Here is a 25,038-nt window from a genome sequence, read left to right as displayed (position 1 = left end):
CCTGGTTACCCGGACCTTCGCAGTAAGGCCTTGATGCAGGCTTGCTATGAGGGCCACCAAGGGGTCCTCAATACCAAGCTCGCGCAGTATAGCCCAAAGCTTGGCCCTGTTAACCAAGTCGAAGGCCGAGGAGAGGTCCATAAAGGCTAGATACAATGAACCCTCCCCGGCCACCGTGTACTTCGATATTAGGAGGTGTAAATTTGAGCATTGCTCTAAGGTTCCCCGTTTTTCCCTAAAGCCATATTGAATCTCTGCGAGATCCCCACAAATCTCCAGGTTTGTTCTCAACTTCGTCAATAGTACTCTGCCCAGGATCTTAAAGGCAGAGTCTATCAAAGAAATTGGGCGGTAACATCCCGGGTTCTCCCTGTCTCCTTTTTTAAAAATTGGTACTATGACAGATGTGTTCCAGGTTTCTGGAAGACATCCATCATTTGTTGCCCTGAAGACATTTGTAAGGACTTTAGACCAGGTGGTTGGGGCGTATATGAAGAAGTCTACCGGGACTCCATCCGGGCCCGGAGCCTTATTTTTCGTGGAGTCCATTATAGCTTTATATACCTCTTCCTCGTTAAATTCTACTGCCACTAAGCCCCTGGTCAGTCCTGTCTCACTTCCATTCACAGGGTCATTACCGCCATAAATGTTTTTAAAGTGATCAACCCATTTCTCGTCACTGATAATACAGTCGGAGATTGTGTTGGTCTCCCCAGAGAAGAATTGGTTGTTTATGATGTCCCAGAATCTTTTACTATTCCGTAGTACGTCTACGTCAAGCAAATCACTCCAGGCATTCTTTTTAATTGTATTTTTTCTATTTTTAACAGCCAGTTTATACTCTCGCCTTAGTTTAGAGATTAAAGTTTTATCCCTCGGCTTTATTTTAAGAGCATTTTTCAATTCTCTATGGGCTTTAGAGCAGTTTCTATCAAACCATTTAAATGGATTTGGTGGCAGATTGGAATTGGGAACTGTTAGTTCTTCAGCCGTTTGTGAGCAGATTAAATTAAAAGCTGAGACAATCTCTTCATTGGAGGCATTTTGGTCTAAACAGATACGCATAGGTTCCTCTATCTTTGGGCACAGGGAAGCCATAAAGGTTTCCTGAACCACCTTACCCCACTTGAGCCGTCTGCCCTGGTCACTGGGCACCGTCGATGTGCAAGCCCTGGGAAGACCCAGGTGTTTGCTCCATAAGTCACTCCAATGAACCTGTACAGAGACTGGGTTGTGATCACTATGTGGGGAGGCAGTTACCTCGTAAATCCCCATCTTAGAGGTTAAGCCCTGAGAAACGAAAATAAAATCTATCACAGACCCACTTTCAGACCCTTTGTAAGTGGGGAGCGATTCACCACTACCAGTGCTAAGGGGTTCAGACATATTAAGGGTAGCAAGGAGAAATTCCAGCGCCTCCCCCGCTTTGGTGTGAACAAAGTGCAAATTGCCATTTTCTGTTTGACCATCTGAGTTGCCTAAGTTGCATTTTAAAACACATTTTTGGATGTTAAAATCACCTAAGATTAAAAAATCGAAATTAGTGCAAGATTTATGACTATAGTCAGTAAGAACATTTTCCAGATGATCCACATGGGCTGTATCTGTTTGTCTAGCCCAGGAATTATAAAAATTTGAAACCACTAGGACCCGCCCTGGTGAAATAGTCCATTCTACCATTAAAATATTTGGGGACCCAGACTCTAATTGTTTAAACGTCCCTGTCAGTTTAAGCGAGAAGAGGAGCACTAGTCCACCCTTGGCTCTTCCTGCGCTGCTTGGAGTAGCTGGGATAGTAAAGCTTGTGAACCCATCCAGCCAAAAAGTTGGTGCGGTGTCCCATGTTTCTTGTAGGGCGATTACGTGGTTACTGGCTATAAAGTCTATCCATGTGGGATCTAGTCTTTTGGCTCTAGTCCCTGCCACGTTCCAGCTAAGAAACCGACATGTGGTCTGTTCCACCTCCCCTAATGGAGCTACAGATGGTGTCTGAGTATGTATTAGTTGTTCATTAATTACAGACATAGAGTCCTCCGCCCTACCTAGTTGAGTTTGCAGGGCCAAGTGTCTTTGCACCACTGATGTTTCTGGTTGGGCACCCTTTTCTACGGTCTCCTTAGGGGCCTTATCTATTTGTCAATCCACCCCCTCTAGATCATTTAGACAATTAAACCGGTTGTAAGTTGGGAGGAATGGTGCCGTTCTACCCAAGAGTGGCCAGGGGTGAGAAGCCTGATGGCGCCCTCTTCTTCCCACTCTCTCCCATCCATCATGTCGTTGGGGTGGATGTTGTAGGCCTGGGGTGCTTGGAAAGAAGAAAGACACACGGAGGGTATGGATGGTAGATTCCCTTGATATGTTTTCCCCTTGACAAATGTACGACACCGTGCCCTTGTCCCTAAAGCTTACCAAAATACAGTCCCCCGTGATAGATTTCTGCCCTCTCCCCACCCATGGGACCCTTCTTACCATTATAATCTCATTGTTAAGATGTCTTGGGAGAGGTCTATTTCTGTTTAGCCACTTAATGACCCTGGTCTTTAGAGTACAAAAATCCTCTGTTTCCCCTTCATCTAGTTGAGGGACCCCTGCCATAACTACTGTAAAGTCGTTAGTCTCAGGTGGTAGGTTAGGACGACGGGGTCTTGCCGGGGGCATTTTTTGATTGTCCGGGATGTTGTTTTTTGTCGTGTGTACCTGAGGTACTAGTACAGGCGGAGGGTTAGGTATGTTGGCATGGGGTGCAATGGTGGTTACAGGGTTTGGGTTTGGTGGTTTTTGGGGGACTACCCCGTTTGCGACCTGGGGTGGGATTGGCATTGGGTTAACCCCTCTATCTTTTAACCCTAGCGAGGCCACGGGGCTAGTGATAGCTGTTAAATCACCTTCCTGTCGACCACTGCGGTGTTTCAGACTTCCCAATGTGGCCTCCAGTATGGTTAATCTAATCTCGATCTTTTTTACGCTTTCGCTGATCGGGAGTAACAGAGACCTTAGGAGAAATTCCAAGTTTCCCAGTGGCACAACAGAGAGGGGGGCTTTATCACTACTAACTCCTACATCTATACTCAGGGCGGGAGCTATAACTTCCTGCGCGTTGGGTTTAGAATGTGACTCTACCATTGGCTTTACTGTGGGTACCTGATGTTTTAAAGATTTCCCGAAATCTAGGTGTAGAGTCTTGGGTTTGCTGCCACCCTGTGCTCCCTTAGCCTTTCTCCTACGTTTTTTGGGGGGGGGTCCTGGGATTGCTTTTGTGGTGACTGCTTTCACTTTTGAATGTCTGTCGTTACGGGTTGTGGGCGGTTGTGGCATTGAAACTGTAGCCCCCCTAACGGGACTAATACTAATAAGTGGAGCAGTGCTAGTGATTTCAATTGGGGGGGTATTCATCCCTTCCCTTAACAAGAGTGGCACATCCTCAATACGGGTTGACTCCTCCCTTAGAGTGATAGATAGATCTCCCATGGGGGTATTTTTCAGGTTGTCCACTGATCGTCTCCGTTTCGCCCTTAGCCTTGACAGATTTCCCTCTTTATCCACCTCACCCACAGCCCGGGCAAAGTAATTTTCAAGAGTCCCATTTTTTACTCCACCCGGCTTCTGAGGGGTACTCTCCTTTGTTGGTGAAGGCATGGTTAAACTCCAGGAGGGTCAGTCAGTAATACCACCAAAAACGGGTGCAACAGAATTATGTAACCTGTGAGTACCTGTACAATGTGGAAGACCAAGAGGGTAGGCCCAGCCCGGCCTGCTCCGGCCTGTGACGGCCTTGGACGGTCCCGCCCTTGTCCCGGGCTTCTCCCGGCGCTCCCGCGCGCTCTCGCGCAGCGGTGTTCAGGGAGCTTAATATAGTGTAGGCGGGTAATTGGAGGGGTGGGAGGGGTCGGGGAGAGCGGCCCAGGTGTGGCTAATCAGGCTGGCGGCGCTCCTGGGCTATGCAAGACCCAGCAGAGCGCGCGCGCTCGCTCGCAGCCCCGGCACTTAGACTTCCCTCGATGTTCCCCCTTGTAACAGCAGGCAGCACTCCTGGCGCAGCGGGACCCGCGGAGCGGGTTCCGCAAGAAGTTGGCTCTAAAACGGGCAAATCCGGGTAGGTCCAGCAAAGTCCTGCAAGGCGTCCCGCTTACACGCTCTGTAAGCACAGCTATGAAGGCTCGGTGGAGGGGTGGGAGGGGTCGGGGAGAGCGGCCCAGGTGTGGCTAATCAGGCTGGCGGCGCTCCTGGGCTATGCAAGACCCAGCAGAGCGCGCGCGCTCGCTCGCAGCCCCGGCACTTAGACTTCCCTCGATGTTCCCCCTTGTAACAGCAGGCAGCACTCCTGGCGCAGCGGGACCCGCGGAGCGGGTTCCGCAAGAAGTTGGCTCTAAAACGGGCAAATCCGGGTAGGTCCAGCAAAGTCCTGCAAGGCGTCCATGCACTTGGCAGGCCAATGAGGACAAGGAGGGAGTGGGAAGCAACAATGTTTGATTATCAATGAGGAGCAGGCTGTAGGAGGGATGCAGGGGGCTGCTCTCCTGGCAGTAATGTGTTTAAGTACTGAATTTGGTTTCATTTTGAAAAAAACATGGAGTTGAGCACACATAGCTCCTTATCTGGACTCCTTAGAGGCCCAAGAGAAGAAAGGAACCAGCTGCAGACAACAATTGCGTGAGATTACTAAGAACTAAATGTTCAGTTACGCCTCTGCATCAGGGGCATCATCATTCCCCCATCCTCCATGCTTTAGCAGCTACAGAGGGAGTGGGGTTCTTGATGGGCCTCTTCGGTCTGCAGCTTGGCAGACAAATGCATAATGAACTTGGGAAGGTGAGTGAGTGAGTGAAAGAAAGGATGGGTGGATGGATGGGTGGATGGATGGATGGATGGATGGATGGATGGATGGAAGGATAGATGCATGTATGAATGAGTGAACGGATGGAAGTAAGAATGGAAGAGTGAAAGGAGAGAGGGTGTATGAGTGAAATTGAGGATGGATGGACGGATAGGTGAAAGGGTGGATGGATGGAGAAGTGAAAGGATGGATCGATGGACGAGAGAAAGGATGTATGGAAGAATAAGTGAAAGGATGGATGAGTGGGTGGAATGAAAATATGGATGGATGAGTGGCAGGGTATGCCCAGACGTGGGTCCCTTGCTCACTTTCCCACTGGATTCAAGATAGCCTGGCTGATGAGGGTTATGAATCCGAAACGGGTCCCAGGATGCTTGTTTCTGGTCCAGGGAAGACATAGCTTGGCAGTTCGGGCTGGACAGTTCCCTTGAGGCACAGGGTCAGACTGATTTGTATATGGCCATGTCATAACTGGGGTGGTTGAGTGAGCTAAAGAATGATGATGGATTAAACCCAGATCAGTTGACTGGGGGTGAGTGTTTGATTTGCTCAAACGCTCCGTCCATTATCCCCTTTGGTATCGCAGCAACAAACTGAGGCAGCTAGTGACATTGTTTGATTGCAGATACAGGTGCATGAAGGTGTCTGCGCCATTCCAACACTATGAATATGTCTGTGTGATTATGTTTGTGAGTTAAAGTGAGACAGTCAGTGAAGAAGTAAGTCAAGTGAGAATTAGTAACAGTAAGGACGAGCATGTGTAAGAATGAATGTGAGGGAGAATGATTGTGAGTGTAACTAAGTGTTACTGTGTGTTAGGCACAGTAAGACTCAGCAATTCAGAGTGGGTCAGAATGAGAGGGACTGAGTGAGACAGAGTGGGTCAGAGTAGAATGAGTGAGACTATGTGAATCATTGAAACAGAGTAAGACTAAGTGAGCCAAAGTGAGACAGTAATCTTAGGGGGTTATTTACAAGAGGCCTGGCAAGATGGAGCATCACTTTTTTAGGCGCTCTGGTGGTGCAGGCCTCTCAATAATATATATGAAGCTACACAAAGCCACCCTGCGTGATATTGCATGGCCTCATAAATATGGAGTAAGACATGGCAGCACAAAGAGTTGCATGCCTTACTCTGTGACAAGGAGGCGCTCCATGGGCATTGCGTTGGATGTTCCCACAACACCCATGGATTCTTTGTTTCATAAACCTGGGGCAGCACCAAAGCCTTATGTCTCCCCCGAGCTGGCGTAGCAAGGAGAAATGTTTTCCTTTCTCCTAGTTTTTTCCTCTTTCTATGTGTGCTGCATTCTGCAGCACTAAACGAGGACAACACCTCCATGGATTGTTTTTGTGCAGGAAGGAACACCTTCCTGCACAAAAAAAATCGTGACAACAATGCAGAACAAGGGTGCCTATGTTGGCGCTAGGCACCAAATTGTGCGCCAGGGATGGCTGAACTGACAGGAATGCATCGTATTTCACAGATCCGGTGCATTCCTGCCCTTTCAATGTGGCTTAGGGCAGCACTTGCGGTGCTGCCCTATGCCAAATCTTTGTAAATGAGGCCCTTAGTGCAAGAAAGTGTGAGAATGAGAGAATCCGTCAAGATGAAGTTCATTGGAACTTGAACCAAGATATATACCTCACCACTTTTAAAGGTCACCAGCCACCACTAGATCATTCACAATACCAAATATAACACACACTTCTCCAGCGGACTTTAGCAGGCGATCAAGGGGAGGGCGGGGAATTACTAGGCCTTTCCAAGTCATCACTAATAATGACAACCATAACAAAGGAAGTGTGGTATTGTGGCTATATTGCAGTCTAATGTTTGCCATCTCCATTTCATCACACTGTGTGATCCTGACCAAATCAGTGGACCCACGAACCTGGGCAAACGTTTGGTTATCACTATGCCTTAGTTCACAAAATCTGGAAAAATATGAGAGCGATTAGGTGTAGTTTTAAAACCTAATTTGCAAGAATATTAAATAACTGCCACTTCAAGATGGGCCTTGACATTGTAAGGGTGTTAAGTGCACACTTGCCCGGCACAGAGAAGGGGTATACTTGTCAAAGGCCGCTTTTGTGAAAAACACACCACTAGCTTAGGTTTGATAACCAGCAGCACTTTCGTGTAAGGGGTGGGTTAAAACAGCAGCAGCGAGGTGGCAGAAACAGGGGATCAGGAGGAGCGGGAGTGAAACAACACCGACCAGTAGGCGAGTGTTGGGTGAAAAGCAGGTGGGGTGGGTAAAAACAATGGAGGAGCACAGTTACAAAATAAACGCCAAAAGATGTGGTTTGTAAAGAAAAAGGTATCTCTAGCAATGATGGAAGTGGATAAAGACTTCAAAAGGAAGGGGTACTTGGTCCACGCTTCAAAGAAAAGACAAACACATGAGAGGAGAAGAGAAACCAGAAACTTAGCACAGGTAGGGAGGTATGCAGAGCCCATCATCCTTCCTCGAACAGAATATCTCCCTCTGGTGATGGTGAATATGTGCCATCTGATGAAATAAGAGGCCTTTGAATCTGCCTGGGTGAGACCAAGCCAAGGCCAGCTAACAGCTCATTTTCAGAGGGGCTGGTGGAAAAGCTTACAAAAACTTTCCTCTTAAAATTAACACCTAGCTATTCCAAAGAATCCTATATAACTCACCAGGAAGCGAGCCTCTTCCACCGGTAGTTCTGCTGGTGCGTTACATAAGCACTGATATGTTAGCGCAGAGAAATATCAAAGATGCCGTTAAGAAATTCCAGTTGGATTTCCCACCCATGGTGGATGGAAGGAAAGTGCATGCTCAGTTTTTACATTCTCTCCGATTGTTTTAAGCTCACAATTTGGGAGACCTTCATAACAAGCATTGGATTCCTCAGGGTTTCTAATTCCAGCAAAGAAAGTTTACAGAAGAGGGACTTACTGATATTCGTGTAAATCCTTTCCACTCTGTGACTTATCAGTGTTGAAAGGCTTAGAGGACCAGAAAATCTTTTTGAGCTCTAGCACATTACTGTGGAGCAACAAATCTGAACTGTGCCACAAGAGAATGAATGATTGATCCTCGCAGTGAGCCCCTAGCAAAACTGATAAGGCATCAACACTTATTTGTGGCCATGATATTTAGAAGACGCACCTAACAGAAGATTGCAAGCAAAGTACCGCCATCTCAGAGTTGACAACCGAGATGCGTGGGGTGTGCGACTGGCTTGGACTGCCTGTCCAGTAACTGATTCAGTGCTTTGCTACCTAGTGCAGCAAGAGCAAAATGTGAAGCGTAGCATGTGCATTGAAACTATGGTGATTGGAGAGGCCTCTTCTTGCGGCTTAGGGTCGATCAGTGGTTCCTGGCCAGTAACTGAGGAATATACTGTTGCTTTTGCAACTGTACAGCAGGGTTGTAAAAATGACGTCACTAAAACCTTACATAGGCTTGCTCTACTGAACTCCAACTTAGCAAATCCTGTTTCTGCGAGTGTAAATCCTGCATTGCCTCAAAAAGCTGCGCACCAGTGAGCCCAGCAGTAGTGATTCATGACTCAGCAATATCCGGGTACGTTTACACTAGTTAAATTAGAGTGAGCGAGTGAGCACCAGTGAGCTTCGACCAACTTTTGAGTTAGTGAAATGGGCACTAGGTGAGTTCGATTCTATATTACCTTAACTGGGCCTGCAATACTGAGTTCTGGATTAGTGAGTTCTGCTTTAGTGACCTCCAACGGAGTATCGATTGGAATCAGTACTAGCGTTCTGAATTTAGCACATGTGTACGCTCTCCATAATAAGCTCCAGCTAGGTGGTGTCTACAGAGTACTGCACTAGTGAGGTGTGTCATACATACATGAAGTCTGCAGTAGGGAGATTAATTTTCATATTCTTTGGTAGAACATAGTAAGCTCTGTCCTAGTGAGATCTGTCTTCCTATTGCAGGGATACTAAAGGGTATATGTGTTTTGTTAACTCGCCCTTTAATCTGTTGATCATGATGTACTTCACTCTGCAAAGTGCCTCTGTAAACATGCATGTTGATCAAACAGAAGTTAGAAAACATAAAGGTCTTTCATGCTGATTCTGGTACTCTTAGTCCTTGCTCTCACACAATCAGATGCAACCCAAGCTGGACAGGGGGTCATGAGGACGAAAATTGCTCTCCCAAGAGGCTAGCGGCCACATGCATCATTGTATGGTTTTGCGATTCCTTATTTGCGATTTTTAGGGAATCGCAAATAAGGAATCGCAAAATGGGATGCATGATTTAAATCACATAATATTTGCGATTCGGTAAAAATCGCAATTTTTACCGAATCGCAAATAATATGCGAATTCTAATTTGCGATTTCGCAATTCCCATTGATTCCTATGGGCCGCCCATAGGAATCAATGGGAAGGCATTGACAGTTTGCGAATTTCAATTAGCGATTTGCAAAATGTTAATGCATTCCATGGCTGCAGGGGGGGTCCAAAGGACCCCCCCCTGCAGCCCTGAAATGTATTTTGAAGTGCATGTTTCACACACACATGTCCTAAGGACATGTGTGTCTGTAACATGACAGTGTTTTAAAATGCCATTTTGAGCATTTTAATACATTTTCGCAAATTACCTGCACCCCCTAATTGCGAATTCCCAATTTGAAACACAATCATGCATTGCTTTTAAGGAATCGCAAATTTGCGATTCCTTAAAAGCAAAATTTCACAAAAATGCCTGATGCATCCCAAAAACTTATTTAGGAATCGCAAACGGACGAATTTACCGATTCGCACCGTTTGCACTTCCTAAATAGGTTGATGCATGTGGCCGTACATTCTTATGTTTTAAAAAGGTTCTCCTAACTCAAGCTAGCACCCTTCCTGTGGCAGCATCAGCTCCCCTGTGCAGCCAATAGATGCACCTCATTTGTCCCTAGTCCTCACACCGTGAACCCAGTGGGATTACAGCATATTCAAGTGAGGGTGGCTGCAGGGTTGTTGAGAAAAAGGGAGGCAAGGCCAAGAACAGCTTAATCAGCAGGAAGCAATATTAGTACTCTACTGCCCTGCTCGCCATCGTTCGACACTGGCTTAGCAATATCACAGAATAATATACCGGGAAAGGGTGACAGCATGTGAAGGACAGGCCACACAAAACAGCAGAAGCACTCACAACCACCTTCCAGCTCGGCACACCGAACGCCAACATTTACTGCCAACTATGTGCTTTAATATACAGTGCGTCTTACTGCACATCTACCATTTCTAAGCACTATAACTAAGAGGTATTAAGGTTACACAATGAATTGGTAGTTTATTTGGCAACCTCAAAAAGATAGAAGACCGAGGTGCCCTTGATGACAACGCAGATGTCAGTGAGCAATCTCCCACTTGCATCGATGGATGGAGTGTGGGTTCCCTCAAGAACAGAGCCCTTATGAATGTGGCTGCAGACAAAATACACCTGGCAACAGCTACCCATGCTGTCTTTCCGACTTGACTTGAAAGAAGTCCACCAGGTGTCAAAGAAAGGATGGTCTGAGCTTCAAAACTAATTAGTTTGTTAAAGGTAAAGTTTTACGAGATTAGGCTGAACAAGAGTGAAGCTTGGGTGAAATACAATGTTCAATGGCCGGCAAAGCCTGAGGCTCAAAGGCTTTCCTGAGAGAAATAGAACAAACTGAAAGCCTGCGTCCCAAACAAGGAGCTCAATGTCACAACATATTCCAGATTCAAACCCTATGTGCAGCACTAAGGATCCGAGGTCTCACTCATGAGCCACCTTAAGCTCCATCACAGCTTCTTTCCTCACAAAAAGACAGTGATGTGATGGATATCTGCAACAGTAGAAATTCCCGAGCCTGTTGTACCAGCCATGAAGCAATCTACTGAAGACACCAGACAACTGATCATTTAATCCAAGACCTGCTTGCAACACAACACCCATTTACGTTTCTGCTATCTCTTCAAAGAATCTTTCTGGGCGGCATATAGGATGCATACGTGTGAATTGACAATCTATCGAGGAACCAGCGTTTCAAGCTGAGAAGTGCAAAGCGTGGAGGAGAATTGTGGATGACGGCTCCTTTATGGCAGAGGAGAGTCGCCCCACTGCACGCAGAGGCAAACAAAAAATAAAATATTCAAAATGTAGATCATTTTATTTTTCGTCCTCCAATGAGTCTTGGAGGCGGAGCCACAGGACTGCAACAGGGATAAGAAGAGTGGGGGGCACTGCTGTTGGTGTGCATGACGGTTTGGCCGGCCGTCTTAGGATGGCCAAACCGTCATGCGCACCAACATCTCTCAAACCCAGCTTTGTTGCTGGGTGGAGAGACCAGCAGGGACAGGCTCCCAGCTCCCGATAGAGTGCAAAACAAGCCTGCTCTGCCCAATCCTGACACTGCTCTCAGGGGTATGAGAGCAGCGTCTGGGATGGCTGCAGGGGATGCTGGGAGCTTCAGCCTATGCCCAGTCTGAGGAGCAGAACAACGGCGAGCAGAAGAGCAGCAGGAGCGTTTTTGCTTTTATTGTTTTATTTGCGACAGGCCGACCCCCCCACCCCCACAATGCCCCACTACATACACCTGACTCCAGCCACTACTGGTAAGAGATGAGATTCAGCTCTAGAAGGGTGTAATCGAACAGGATTTACTTGTATGAAAGCCATTGCTGACAAAGCCAACCTCGTGCGGTTCAGTAAGAGAAGAGATGGTTCTGCCCTGTCCTCCCCACATCCGATCTTCTGCTTTGACAGATCAGATGTGGACATGTGGTATGTTTTGTGCAATTTTGCCCTAAAAATCATCGAGCAGCTTATGAATGGTGTGGGCTCCCATCTTCCTTAACTTGGCACGAGACACCAGGCCACCTGATGGTGTAGTGGAGATGTCCATGTCCATCTCTGACTGGGAAGCGTAGTGTTAATCTGTGCCAAATGTGCAAAAGTATCACAGAGTGCATACAGTATACAACGCAAGCTACTAGGTGAATGGCTCAGTTCAGTAAGCTGCCGAGGCGTCCAGCTTCTGTTTGCTCCTGGAGGATCTGTCCATCTTCTTGGGCAACACTAACACTTCTTCGTTCCTGTTATTAGCTGCCATTTGAGCTCGAAACTGCACCCTCCTCTAATTGCAAAAAATGGAAGCCACAGCAAGAAAGGGGTGAGCAGAGTCCTTCAGTCTTCCTCACTTGAAGGAGGCAGACCCTATTACCAAGTGCCTTCTCTATGGACGAGCAGCTCACGACATCTGGGAGATATTGCTACCCTCCTGAGCAGAACAACGAAATTATAGGCAAATGCCTAATGGCAGCACATGCCCCACTGAGACACTTTGCAGCTCAAGCAAAAGAAGCCCTGAAGTAGGCATCTGGGAGGCGGAGATGCATAACTATGTGATGTTTCAATGGATTTAGCATAATGACTGGCCAGTAGAAATATCCTCTTGCAGTGGACATTGTAGTGCATTGAGGAGGCAAGGATGATTTTTGGTGTTCTCAGTGCGGTCCCAGATCTCTAGCCAAGACAGATGGGAAAACAGCCTCTTTTGTGCAATTAGATCCAATTGGGTGTTGTTTTCAGTCTAAACAAATAGTGCCAAAGCACCCCATTTAGTAGATAATATTTTTCTAATTAATTGGTGATTTGTAATTATGTTTATCTTTAATACAACTCTGCATGTTTGCAAACTGAGGGGCCTTGCACGGAGAACATGCCAGTCAACGACCTATGCATCAACAGAGAGACTGAAGAGCTTTTCAGATCCTCCAAAGCAGGAACACATTTCTGGTGGCTACAACTGGATCTTTCACAAACTGACACTTTAACACAAGATGGTTTACCTGCCAATCATGTTCTAGGGTTTATAGCAGGATAATGGAGGAGCCCCAGAAAATTAGATTCAAAGGTCTACCGAATGGAAACTCGATCCGCAGACAGTAGAGAAAGAGGCCACTCTTTGTGCAGTGTTGCAAAAACATTTCTTAATAAACAAAATAGTTCAGCAGTTCAAACAAGCCAAGGCAACCAAGATCTGATACCATTTAGTTTTTTCTCCAAGTAGTTCTCAAGAAATGACCAAAAATCCAGACATTCCCCCACATAATGAAGATGGGTGTGACTTCACAAGCCAGACTATCTCTTGAGATCTTGGTGCTAAGACATTCCAAGGGCTGAGCAAAGTCTCAAGATAAGCATGTTAATGCAATAGACTGAATTTGGCGTCTAGCTTAGGGCATTTACTCTTCAAATCCTTGTGTACAGTTACAGCTTTTGTACACACCTTACTGGCAAACACATTTTTTCTAGCCTAATGTAGCAGTAGGTAAACAAAAATATCTGGCATATGGAAGTGTGCTCTTCAAACATATAACATTTGAGTAAACATTTGTTCATCGTAGTTTCATCCTTGAATTACATTTTAAGTCCGTTAGAAGGATAGTTTATTAGTAAAGGAAAGTTGTTCTTAGGTCTCAATTACAATTGCAGTCTAAAGTGGTTTCAGAATTGCATTTCAACCGGACCATTTCTTTCTCTGCTGTTTTCCAAATCGATCAGTTTCTTCATGCACTGAGTGTCAAATCCTCTAAGCCATAAAATATTACTCCAAATTCACATTGCACCTTTGGTATTTTTTATCTATCGCTCTTACAAAGCAATCATTAGTCATGTTAATTGCTACTTACATCATGGTGTATTACCAGGAAACTACCATCTGTGCTGTACATTTCAGAATGTGCAAGGATACCCCTGCAGCACTATTGGGAAACAGTTGTACCAGAATTTGGAAATGCTGCCACATACTACATATGTTTTTTCACCACTTTATTAAGCATTAATGCAACAGCATTGGATCAGCAGCAGCTTCACAGGTGAGCTATGCAACTCTTGACGTAGGTTATCTATGCGCCATTGACAAGTTACTACACAGTTATATCTGAATCAATACAAGTGAAACCTATAATCCAACTATGTGATTCAAAAGAAGATGAACATTAATTGAAGGACCACTGCTACAGGGTGTTGGACCCGGGGGTGACCGGTCCACCTAGGGTAGCCTGGCTCAAGTGGTAAGGCCTATCTCTGAGGCAAATTGTTGCGCTTGCGTCACACTCAATACAGTAGCACATTGTACTTCCACTCAAAAAGGTTACCACACCGTATTTATAAAAAGATAGTAAAGCTTTATCTTTCCTTCAAATTTTGCTTAGTTGCATCAGCAGTAACATGTCATCATTACAAATGTTTCACCATTAGAATTCCTGTATCCTATTTTCCAGTTTAGTGCATTAGCTCCAATCACACTAGTGACTCTTACTTATTTACAGCACCAACAGCAGTTTAAAATGTACATTCATTTAAGCCCAACACTCATTTGAACACTAGGAGCGAATAGAGGCGGGCCGAAAGGCAAATCAGCAGGACGCCTCTCAGTTTGAGTCCAGCATTTGGCTATATCAACTGTCAAACCAAGCAGTGCCTAAAAATGAACAATGCAATAGATTACGTTAATTCATTAGTGCAAAGTGTCCACGCGAAAGGTTTTCAGTTAACATAGTCAGAGCATACTTTTGCTTTAGTAGAACAATAGAATTCCTGCGATAAACCCAGTACGAGTACACGTTACTTGTGGAAGGAAGGCTTGTCACCTAGAGATTATTTGGCAATGCTCTGTTTCTTTGAATAACCTCAATTCTGATGGAAAGAAAATAAAGTACCTCACATATGGGTCAGCATTTGCCACTGGAGTCGTGCGTCTTTCCCCCCTCCCTTTTCCTCGGCTACTCCCTACTCCTTCCTGCCAGGACAATCCCAGCGCGATGACTGTTCTAAGGCCAAGAGAAGGGGTTAAGTTTCCTAGTAAGGCCAGTCACTGAAAGCAAGCCCCCAGTGGTTGAATCTTCACCTGACACAGGGCGCTCCCATGCAGCAACTCCTCTTCCTAACTCGGCACAACTCGCTCCGCGCCCACACAGAAGCGAAGCTTCATGCCGGAAACTCCAGCGTGTCTCTGCCCTGGTTCCTCCCTCAAGGCAGGGCGCACCTCCTCTAGGCCCGCCCTGCTCCTCCTCTTTACGCCAGGGCAGGACGCTACTCCGGCCTCCGCGACCTGGCAACAACCTCAATGACGCCGCGCACACCCTGTCAGTGCCGGTCCTTCCCACAGTCTCGTTAGCGGGGACGTCAACGTTCCCTGAAGCCCCGGTCTCTCCCCGGACCCCTTCGCTGAACCACGGGGAACTAGTCGCCAGAATCGCCGCCGGCGCTAATCTGCAATGTCCTCGCGGGGTCAGATCAATGGGCTAGGGGTAGCATCACAGGAAGGGGTAGCAACCTCTGAAGGCAGTCAACCCCCTCACTCCACAGTGACAACCTCCTCACTCCACAGCCTGGACTCCAGCGAGATTCTCTCTCCTCTGCTTTCACCCCACACTTCACAAAATGGCTGCCCAACATTCCACCTTATATAGCCTGTCCCTAGAGTGTTCAGAGAGGTCCAGAAGGTTCTGGAAGCCCTCATATTACCCTATGGCACTAAACTATGAGGTAAACTTGTCAGTTGGCAGGCCACCATTTTGTCAGGATCTCCTATTCTTCCACCATTTTAGAGGAGCACCTGCGCTTCATGATTAATTAGTCATCATGGAGCGCCCAGAGACCTATGGACAACACCAAAAAAATGTAGTGGACAAAAAGAAAAAGAACGAGAAGGCAGAAAAGGCGATAAAAATTAGGAGGGACCACCCAAAGGGCTGTTAGGTCTAACACAGGGGCAACTGTTTTCTTTGAGCACGTTTATCAGTAACGTCATGGGTTCCATATGTCCCATATGGACATTTGCTGAATAAAGTTTGTTAAGAAATTGTGGCGTTGTTCAGGACAATTCATTTTCTCTAGTCATTACCTCTGAAGCATGATATTTGGCTATACAAGCCTGCTTAATGAATGGCTGTCCAACTTCCCGGAGCCGGGCGGCATTGTAAGTCAAAAGTCGGGTTGCCTCTATCTGTGTAGCAACATGGGCTATCTGATGCTGCATGCCCTGCCAAAGACAGAGAGAAAAAAATAATTACTATGACAATCTGTGACATCATACCCTGCAACAGACTGAGAAAAAATATTGGGATTATACTGTCTAAGTACTCGCAATCTCCAGCAACAAGAAAAGCAAAAAAAAATTATATATATATATATATATATATATATACACATATTTGAACAACGACCAACATATCTACAAGCCAAAACAGGTTACAACCAAGAGCACAAATGAAAATTAACCAAAGAACACAAATGTAAGACAAGTATAACCACACAAACCTATGAAGACAACAATCAATGGCTATGACCATAAGTCTTGCTTATGAATAAATGTCCCTTTTTAATCATTGATTGGTTTAGGCACTCAATAAGTCATGATACGTGCACTCTGTCACTCATCTTTGCAGTCATGCAATCATTCATTCATATACAGACTCATTGCATTCACTCTCTGACACAACTAAATTAAACACAAACTTAACATATGCAAGTAAATTAAAAGAATCTTTTCGCCGTCCCATGGGGTAGCGGGTGGTGTTGTCGGGGGGGGGGGGGGGGGGCAAAAAAAATATTGAAAAAACGTAACTTGAGGCCAGTCCTGCATTGTTGCTCCGGCTCTCCTTTCTCCGACTACATGAACAGGAAGCGGGCAGCCAGGCACCCTTCCCTTAGCCAATCAGAGGGCCGACCAAACATTCATTGAGCACTTAGGAGTGGGCAAACCACTCCTCCACTGCCCTGCTCGCAGAGCAGCCCCGCCCACCAAGCAGCAGGACACTTCACGAAGGAGCGGCCCCTGCCCATAAAGCACATTTTACAGCACAGGATGGTACACAGAAAGTGAAAACTGAAGAGATTCCGGAGTTGTTTACAGAGTTTTATGAGAAGCTCTACACTCATCCGAGTACATAGGATAAATCTAAATGTCTGGAATTCATTAAGTCCCTGCCTATTGCTTCAGTCCCCGAAGAGGAGAGCGTACACCTTAATGCACCTTTCACTTCATAAGAAGTTATTAAACAAATCATGTCACTCCGCACAGGGAAAGCCCCTTCGGACGCAGTCCTGCTCATGAGCATTTAATATACTTGGTTTGTTGTACTCCACTCCAGTGCCGATCTCTCTTTTGTTAGTCTTTGGACCTGTGGACGAGAGGGTGACCCTCCACCAGTGTGCCCTCACGGGGGTACATTTCCACAGAGGCAGCCATGAGGTATACGTTAATAAAATTACAAATATGTACAAAATGACAGTTGTCAAAACAATAAATAAAATCCCTCTTATTCGAGCCTAATAAGGATTGGCATAGTGCAAAATGTCTATCCTCATGGTTTGTCTGGGTGGACAGCCAAAACACAACCCTTACCTACTACAGTACTCCGTGTTATGTAGGGTACCTGCCTGCGAATAGTCATAGTGCAACCTCCCCACGGTTTCGCAGATGAGGAGGACAACACCAAAATCTTTGCCTCCTACAGTAATCTGTAACATAACATGTAACAAGATACAGGTCCATAGTCTGAAACAAAATGTGGTAACCCACTGTGACGGTAATGTACGCATGTTTGTTACAATTTTGATAAAGTCTCCTGTAGAACTTATATTTATAAGTGAAAGGTAGCAATTCAGTTTCAAAGATACCATTAGGCTATAAAGATGACATTCACAGATCTGTTCTGTTTTAGCTCTCACAAGTATGTGCTTTTCGGTGACAGATGTTGCTTCTTTTCTCAAGGGTGGCATGCTGTGAGGGTATTGAGTTATTTATTAGGGGATAATTTTTCTAACTGTAACTGAGACACCATGAATATTATTTAATTTTATAAGATAAATCATTTTCATGATTGTATTTTTGTGTGATAAAAACGTCAGTATTCGGAACAACAGACAGGCTAAATAATGATTTCATTCAACTTAATTTTGAATAATAAGCCATGTGACAGGTATTAATCATGATTCAGAGTGCAGCTGTCTTTTTCACATTATTTGTGACATCTTCCTGAGAGGACAAAACATCCAATACACATCACCGTCAAACCAAAGAACTTTAGAAAGATCGTAATTGACATTAAATATTTACTAAAAGGCAAGCAGAGCGAGTAGTTTTAGGATGCTTGTATTTATTAATGATACCAAAACAATTATAAAAGTTAGAACATTGAGACAAATGAAATATACAGACAGAACGTCAGAGGGATCCACACACATTCAGCATTAAAGAGACATACAAGCAGCTAACTCGCACATTGGCAGCGTTATAAAACAAAGAATCAAAAGGAAAGGAAAATTAATACCTGAAACTCAAATATCCTTTTCCCGAACTGGACTCTCTGCTTTGTGTAGGGTATGGTCTGGTCAAAGCAGCCTTGAGCTAACCCCAGCATCTGTAAAGTTAAAAGCCCTTTAGAAATGTGGGTGTAATACTTACTATACACTTTGCGCTGTCTAGAGACAAGAAGCACACCTTCGACCAGAAACCATAATTCCCGGAAGTTTTGCTTAGGATACTAGAATGGACTTCTAATAATTATGACTGCAAGCCAACCTCGGAAAGAGGATAGGTTATTTTATTATGTGTACACTTGCGTTTGTCGTTATGGTTTTTTAGAAGTGGTAGTACATGTATATGATGTTGCCTCTGCAGAGATTAAACTACTTTGGCACTCTTCTCAGAAACGTGGGTTTTTCACTTTGTCAGCAAAATCGCAAGTCCGCAATGAACATGTGAGGCAGAAAAGCGTGAGGAGCATAATCAGACTATTCACAAGGCCCCGTGAAGACTGCATATGACATTTCATGATAATATGGCAACTTGGTGCAATAAAAGGTTAGATTTTTTTTTATTTTACAAGCAAATGTATTTGTACATTTAATCCTTTTAATGAAGACTATTTCATTTGAGTGGCAGCGTGAAGGCTCAAGCATTATGTTTAGTTCCACCTTCCACTCTCCAGAAACCTGAACCGTATCATCAACAGCTTACTCTACTCTCCATTCAGATGTCACACATTTCTTGCTGTCAACAACTGGCCTTGCATCACAGTTCACTTACAATACTACCCTTGCTAGTCTATGCACTACACCTTGTTGTCTATCCCTTATCGCCTTAATCGGATTTGTTACGAGATTTTACGACTGCATAAGCTATGGAGCTCATCCCCACTCTCAAATTAGCCAATCCTTCAGGCACCCCATCTGTTCAAAATATCACACCTACAACCTTCTCGTCCAGAGTTGTTCACGGCCTAACCTGTACATTCAGCAATTTCATAAAATCTGGCACCAACCCACAATGCTGCAGTTATATATATTTTTTTAAAAACCTACAGTCGACCCTTTCTCCCCTAACCAAGATCTCACTCAAAGAGATAGGAATACCTATTTTTAGCTGACCTGTCTTTCCAACAATCTTCTCAGTTGCCTTCATTCTGGTTTTCTTTTTTTTTTTTTTTAATTTTTTTTTATTTGCATCAAAGGATCACATAGGCAATAAACAATTCATTTTTTTTTCCAGAAAGAAAAAAGAAACAAAAATGTGACAGTAGTCCATAATTGCATTTAGATAAATATATAACATTATTTAGACAGTGCGAAACATATAGTTAAGAATCGATAAACATATATTTTAAGAAATATTACTAAGACATGAATAACCCCCATATTCTGTCAATTTTTCGTCTGGCCTGCAATCCCCTTGAATCTGCAATAGCGGCTTCCATACTATGGATCTCCTTTACTAAACTCCACCATTCTAAAACTATTGGTGGGTTCTTTTGAATCCATGCTCTGGCAACAATTAACCTTCCACAAGTGATTAGGATATTCAACAGATCTTTAAACCTTTCACCCCCATTGACGCCTACGCAAACATCAATATTTGAGAATAAGAAGGGTTGCTCCAGCCTCTCAGTGATAACCTTAGTTATTCCTTCCCAGTATTCTTTAAGTTGAGGGCAGGTAAAAAACATGTGGACAATATCCGCACCACTCAAATCACATTTAGGGCATTTCGTTTTATCTGAATGATTGTTGTTCGTTGCCCATTTAAGTATCCTTTCAGGCGTGTAATATAGTTGACAGAATGTTTTAAACATCTGCAATTTTAGGCTGGAATATTGAACTGATGTATTTAGGCTTTTAAATGATGTGACAATTAGATCTGTAGGGATGCTCATTGCCAGTTTCCTATTCCATTTCTCTGTTAAAATAGTAGCATCACCGGTTTTGAGATCAGAAAAGAGCTTATAACCCAGGCTTATGATAGATTTATCAACATCCCTATAGATACAGTCCCATATCTCAGATTCTGCGACTGCAGTGAGTTCTATTTTTTTCACTAAGTAATCTCTAATCTGATAGTATTTAAACCTAGCCATTTCTGGTAGGTTATAGCAAACTTTCATTTTATCAAATGCCATAAAGCCAAGATGATCATATAAATCCCCCAGAAATCTAATACCAGAGTTTAAAAACATTTGACAGGCTGTGTCATGAAAAATAGCAGGAAAGCCGGGATTGCCCCATAAAGGTGTTTGACTGTGAAAAAGAGATGTATTGCATTTAGCCATAATAGATCACCAGATACTCACAGTGTCCCTTATGGTCTTAAATTTAACCCTTTTAAAATAGTTGGGGTCATTTATCCTATACAGAAACATATTGACATCTAATCCTAGTAGAAACTTGTGAAAGTATAAACATTTATCCAGAACTGCCAAACTGCAGATCCTAGTCATAAATGCTGACCAGTAGTAATATTTAAAGTCCGGAAAAAGCAGTCCTCCTTGACTAAAGGAAAGTTTAAGCAGTGATACAGCACGCCGGGCTTTTTTTATATCCCCATACAAAACTGCCAATGATACCTTCTAGTCTGGTGAAGAAGGAATTATTGACCCGCAGAGGGATTGTTCGAAACAAATACAAGAATTTAGGCAGAATTTTCATTTTTATTAAATTTATTCGACCAATCATATTGATTGGAAGTTTATGCCATTTCTTAAGTTGCATGGCAGTTTCTTTTAATAAAGGTTCGTAATTTAGTCCTATGATGGAATCAATATCTGAGCATATTTTAACACCTAAGTAGGTGGCTACATTGCTAATTCCAGGAACAGGAGTAGTAGGTTGGTAATTCATGACGACTTGGGTTTTGGTGGTATTAAGTCTGTAACCAGAAACTGAGCCATAAATGCCAGCTTCTATTAAAATACCTTTCATAGTTTTAGCAACATCTGGGGAAAAAACTGCAATATCGTCAGCATATACAGTTATATCTAATTTATCTGATCCATTAAAAAAAGGGCAGATTAGTGTTTGACGTTGTAGAGCAATTAAAAAAGGTTCTATTGCAAGAGCAAAAAGTAATGGTGATAAAGGGCACCCTTGCCTTGTCCCTCTTTTAATGGAAAACAAAGAAGAGCATTTTCCCATATATGAAATCTTACCCATAGGATTATCATATAAAGATTGGATCCATCGTAATTTCAAATTAATTGAGCTTAAAGCAGCAATTAAAAACCTTTTGAGGGACAAAAGCATTAATAAACTTAAAAAATATCATCTAGAACAGTATGAAAATGGAGATAAAAGTGGGAAATTATTGGCTTACAAAGTTGCGGAAGATCGTTCCATTAATATGGTTAAGGAAATTAAAGGGGACAATAATCAATTATTTAGCGATCCAAAATCGATTCTACAACAGTTTGCTTCTTTCTATCAAACCCTTTATACACCGGAAGCTGCTATCTTAGATGACTCTATTAATAACTATATTAATGTTAACAAAGTCAATAACTTAGATCCAGAACAATCGGCTCAATTAGAGGCCGAGATTACGCCTTTAGAAATTAGGGGCGCAATTAAATCTCTTGCAATGGGTAAAGCTGTAGGGGAAGATCTTATTCCTTTGGAACTGTATAAATATTGCACTGAAGAATTACTACCATTATTTGCTGAGGTGATTAGTGCTATTGGTAAAGGGCAACAAGCACCCAGATCATGGAATCTAACTCAAATTATTTATTTTTTTAAAAAAGGTAAAGCACCACAAGAGAGGGGATCTTACAGGCCTATCTCACTTATTAATAGTGATGCAAAAATCTTTGCCAAAATACTGGCTACTAGATTAGCTCCGTATATGTCCCAACTTGTCTCTCCCCAACAACATGGATTCATCCCTAAGCGTGACACCACAGCACATATTAACAAGGCTATATCAGCTTTCGATGCAGCACGGTTTAAACACACCCCACTCGGTATGATTTTATTAGACGCTGAAAAAGCATTTGACCGGGTGGGGTGGGGTTTTCTGTGGGCCGCACTACAGGCATTTGGTATTAAAGGAAAACATTCTGGTTTTCGTGCCTTTAATTCAATATAGCCACACTCTAGCATGTTGACAACTTCATCTCCTCAGCTAAACACAAACTCCGTGGAGCAGTGGATGAAAATGCACTGTGTTTAGCACTTAGTTTTAAAGTCATTAGTCTTTGGTATGTAAATCAAAAACATTTAGTGGGAAATGTGACTGTGCAGGATATGTACCTGGCAAGCCCCCAATTTTTTCTATTCATTATAAGGGCTGAGAAACTTTTTGCATAATCCATAAAGGTCAACTATGGAGGACTGATTTTACCCCCTCCCTTGAAAAAGGTGGGGACCTATACTACAACCTACAGACGGGAAATTTAAAAAGGTGTAAAATATATACCTTCCTTGGGCAAGGAAGGGGGGGCAGTAAAATTCAACAAATGTCAACAAAACCTGCAGTTGTGCAATGCGGAAAGTGAAGGGATGTAAGGAGTTGTAAATAAACCCCACCGCAGTTTATAAACACACATCATATTTAATTCACAAGTTAGGGTAATACTTTGACCTTAGCTTACACCCCCACCATACTCACTAACCTTAACTCTCACCCGCTATATACTCTTCAATATGAAATACATTTTCACTACAATAGATGAACAATATAAATTACAAAAATAATAAAAAAATGACATCTACATGTTCGAGGTAAAAAAAAGTATTAAACAAAATTACGTAATATATAATATTAGCAATTACACCACACCTGTGTTGTGACGGTGTGTGCACGTATGTTTTGAAAAATATTTTCCTGTTACAGTTGCTCTTTGCAACTGATCCATTGCAATAATGCTGAGACACAGCAAATAGCCTTAGACACTACTTAAATAAGAAGACATTTTTCCATATATTGCTTTGAGAAGGACTCAATGCGAGACAATATGGGACTTCAAGTTGCACTTTAAGCTGAAAGAAGAACCGCACGTTGCATCCTGGCTCGAGTACTGCAGTGCAAATCGTTTTCTTTAAATGTGAGAGGGGAAACAGAGTGTGAAAGGAGGTTTACGTATGTGTGTGCTGCTAACCATTGAGTTTTTTTAGTCAACGTATTTCAATTTGTAGGGGAAAAAACATTCCTTTGCAATGATATTCACAAGTTTACCTCTAAACTTGGTGTGCAGAAAGTGATAAGATTTTTAGCAGTATAATTTAGGACTGACCCTCAATGATCTCAATGACTCATGATCCGTTAACCCCATTTAGAGGTTGCCCAATACGCCACGTAAAAACCTGGCAACGAAGAGCAGTTAACATTGTATTTAAATGTGGTAGAAAACTCCTTTAATGTGGTCGGTCATTAGCTTTACTTTTTTCGGAATCAAAATTCCACTTCGAGAGTTCGTTTTTGAAAAAAATAAAGAACCTTGTAAAAGTTTGATGGCCTGCTGTCATTTTTGACATCCATCAAACTTTTACAGCAATCACAGGAATGGCTAAAATGGTGGTTCTGGTCTATGTTAAGATATGTCCATGGGGCCAAGAGACATCTCAAATTTTGGGAATGGGATATCCATCAGGGAGTCTACGTAATTAACTCTGTCACCCTGACGACCTTTACTCTGTCCTCCTAACTGTAAACTAGGCCTTTAGTCGTTTAAACTGCTACTGGATGTACCATTGGTTTGTGTACGTAAATTTCAGATCAAAATTTCGTTTTTAAACATTTTGGGTTCAAATCCCTAAAAGGTTGATGTAATCTCACAGGAATGAATAAAACGGTAAACAACCTTTACAACGAAACTTTTACAACGCAAACCATTACAACGCATTGCGCTGGGGGGAGGCGCTCTAGGATAGGGAATAGGTTTAATGTACTATCCAACACCTTCCCTACTATCCACGGGGACTGGAGTTGGAATAGTAAATTAAACTATTCACTATTCAGCGCCCCCAGCACTATGCGTGGTAAAAGCATGCGTTGTAATGTCATACATCCAATAAAACACTATTCTTTTCTGCCTCAAATGAAAGAATGGATGAAATTAGTTAATAGAGCACAAGGTATCCTCGAAAGGAATCCCAGGCAAACAGGGGACATAGAAATTCACAAGAAAAGTCAGGTAGAAGTATTAAAGTTGTTTTAAGTTACATCTTGAAAGACATAGGAGTTATGCAATGTATGTGCAGGGCTGAGAGGCAATTCCAGTGCTTAGGACTCAGAAGCAAAAATGCTTTCCATCCAGTCCTGGCTAGTCTACTATGAGAAATGTGCATAAGAGAGACAGAGTTTAATCTCAGATGTCTGGACCGCACATAAAAATGGAATCTTGAAAGCAGAAAATACGACTTGTCTTATGTGAGAATCACATAAGAATTAAAAAAAATATTCTGGAGTTTTTTCCCGCCAAATAATCTGAAATATCCTCCTCTTTGGCTGTTCCAGAGTGAGACTTCGAGCAGAATTCTGTGGTAAGCCCAAGTGAATGGTGTTGTTGTAGTCCAGAAGGGTAGAAAACATGCAAATTAGAAATAATTTTCCAAAGAACTCTAAGTGTTGAACCGGAGGCACCAGTCTTTCATGAGGTTTGAAAGACAAAAGGATAAGTCAAAAAGATTCCCAGTTTTCTGAGCTGGTTAATAAGGACCTAAGAAGCAGCCATCGAGGGAAGCCACAAACCACTCACCCAAGGAAGATAAACATTCCCTAGCAGTGGTATTTTATTCTTTGTTCAAATGTAGGTGGCTATCAAAGATCCAGCCGGAAACAGTCAAAAGATACTCCTCAAAATGCAGCAGAGAAGGAGTTTTCAGCGCAACTAATAGGTGTGATTCATCATCTGAACAGAAATGGAAAACCAAAGGATCAAATGAGGATAGCCA

General features: G+C 43.3%; 1 protein-coding gene across 2 annotated transcripts in view; it reads right to left on the bottom strand.

The window, feature by feature from the left end:
* The window catches only part of ACADSB (acyl-CoA dehydrogenase short/branched chain), a 399,459-nt gene that overhangs the window by 29,311 nt on the left and 345,110 nt on the right, over window positions 1–25,038 (bottom strand). For both annotated transcript variants that reach the window (XM_086922992.1, XM_086922993.1), the window contains 2 exons: window positions 18,147–18,236; window positions 15,716–15,853 (listed from right to left, as the gene is read on the bottom strand). In XM_086922992.1, the coding sequence (XP_086779118.1) occupies window positions 15,716–15,853; window positions 18,147–18,236 (228 nt within the window). The remainder of the gene's footprint in view (window positions 1–15,715; window positions 15,854–18,146; window positions 18,237–25,038) is intronic.

The sequence above is a fragment of the Lissotriton vulgaris genome, chromosome 5 (assembly GCF_964263255.1).
Source record: "Lissotriton vulgaris chromosome 5, aLisVul1.2, whole genome shotgun sequence".
Lineage (NCBI taxonomy): Eukaryota > Metazoa > Chordata > Amphibia > Caudata > Salamandridae > Lissotriton > Lissotriton vulgaris.
This window is presented reverse-complemented; position numbering and strand designations above follow the sequence as displayed.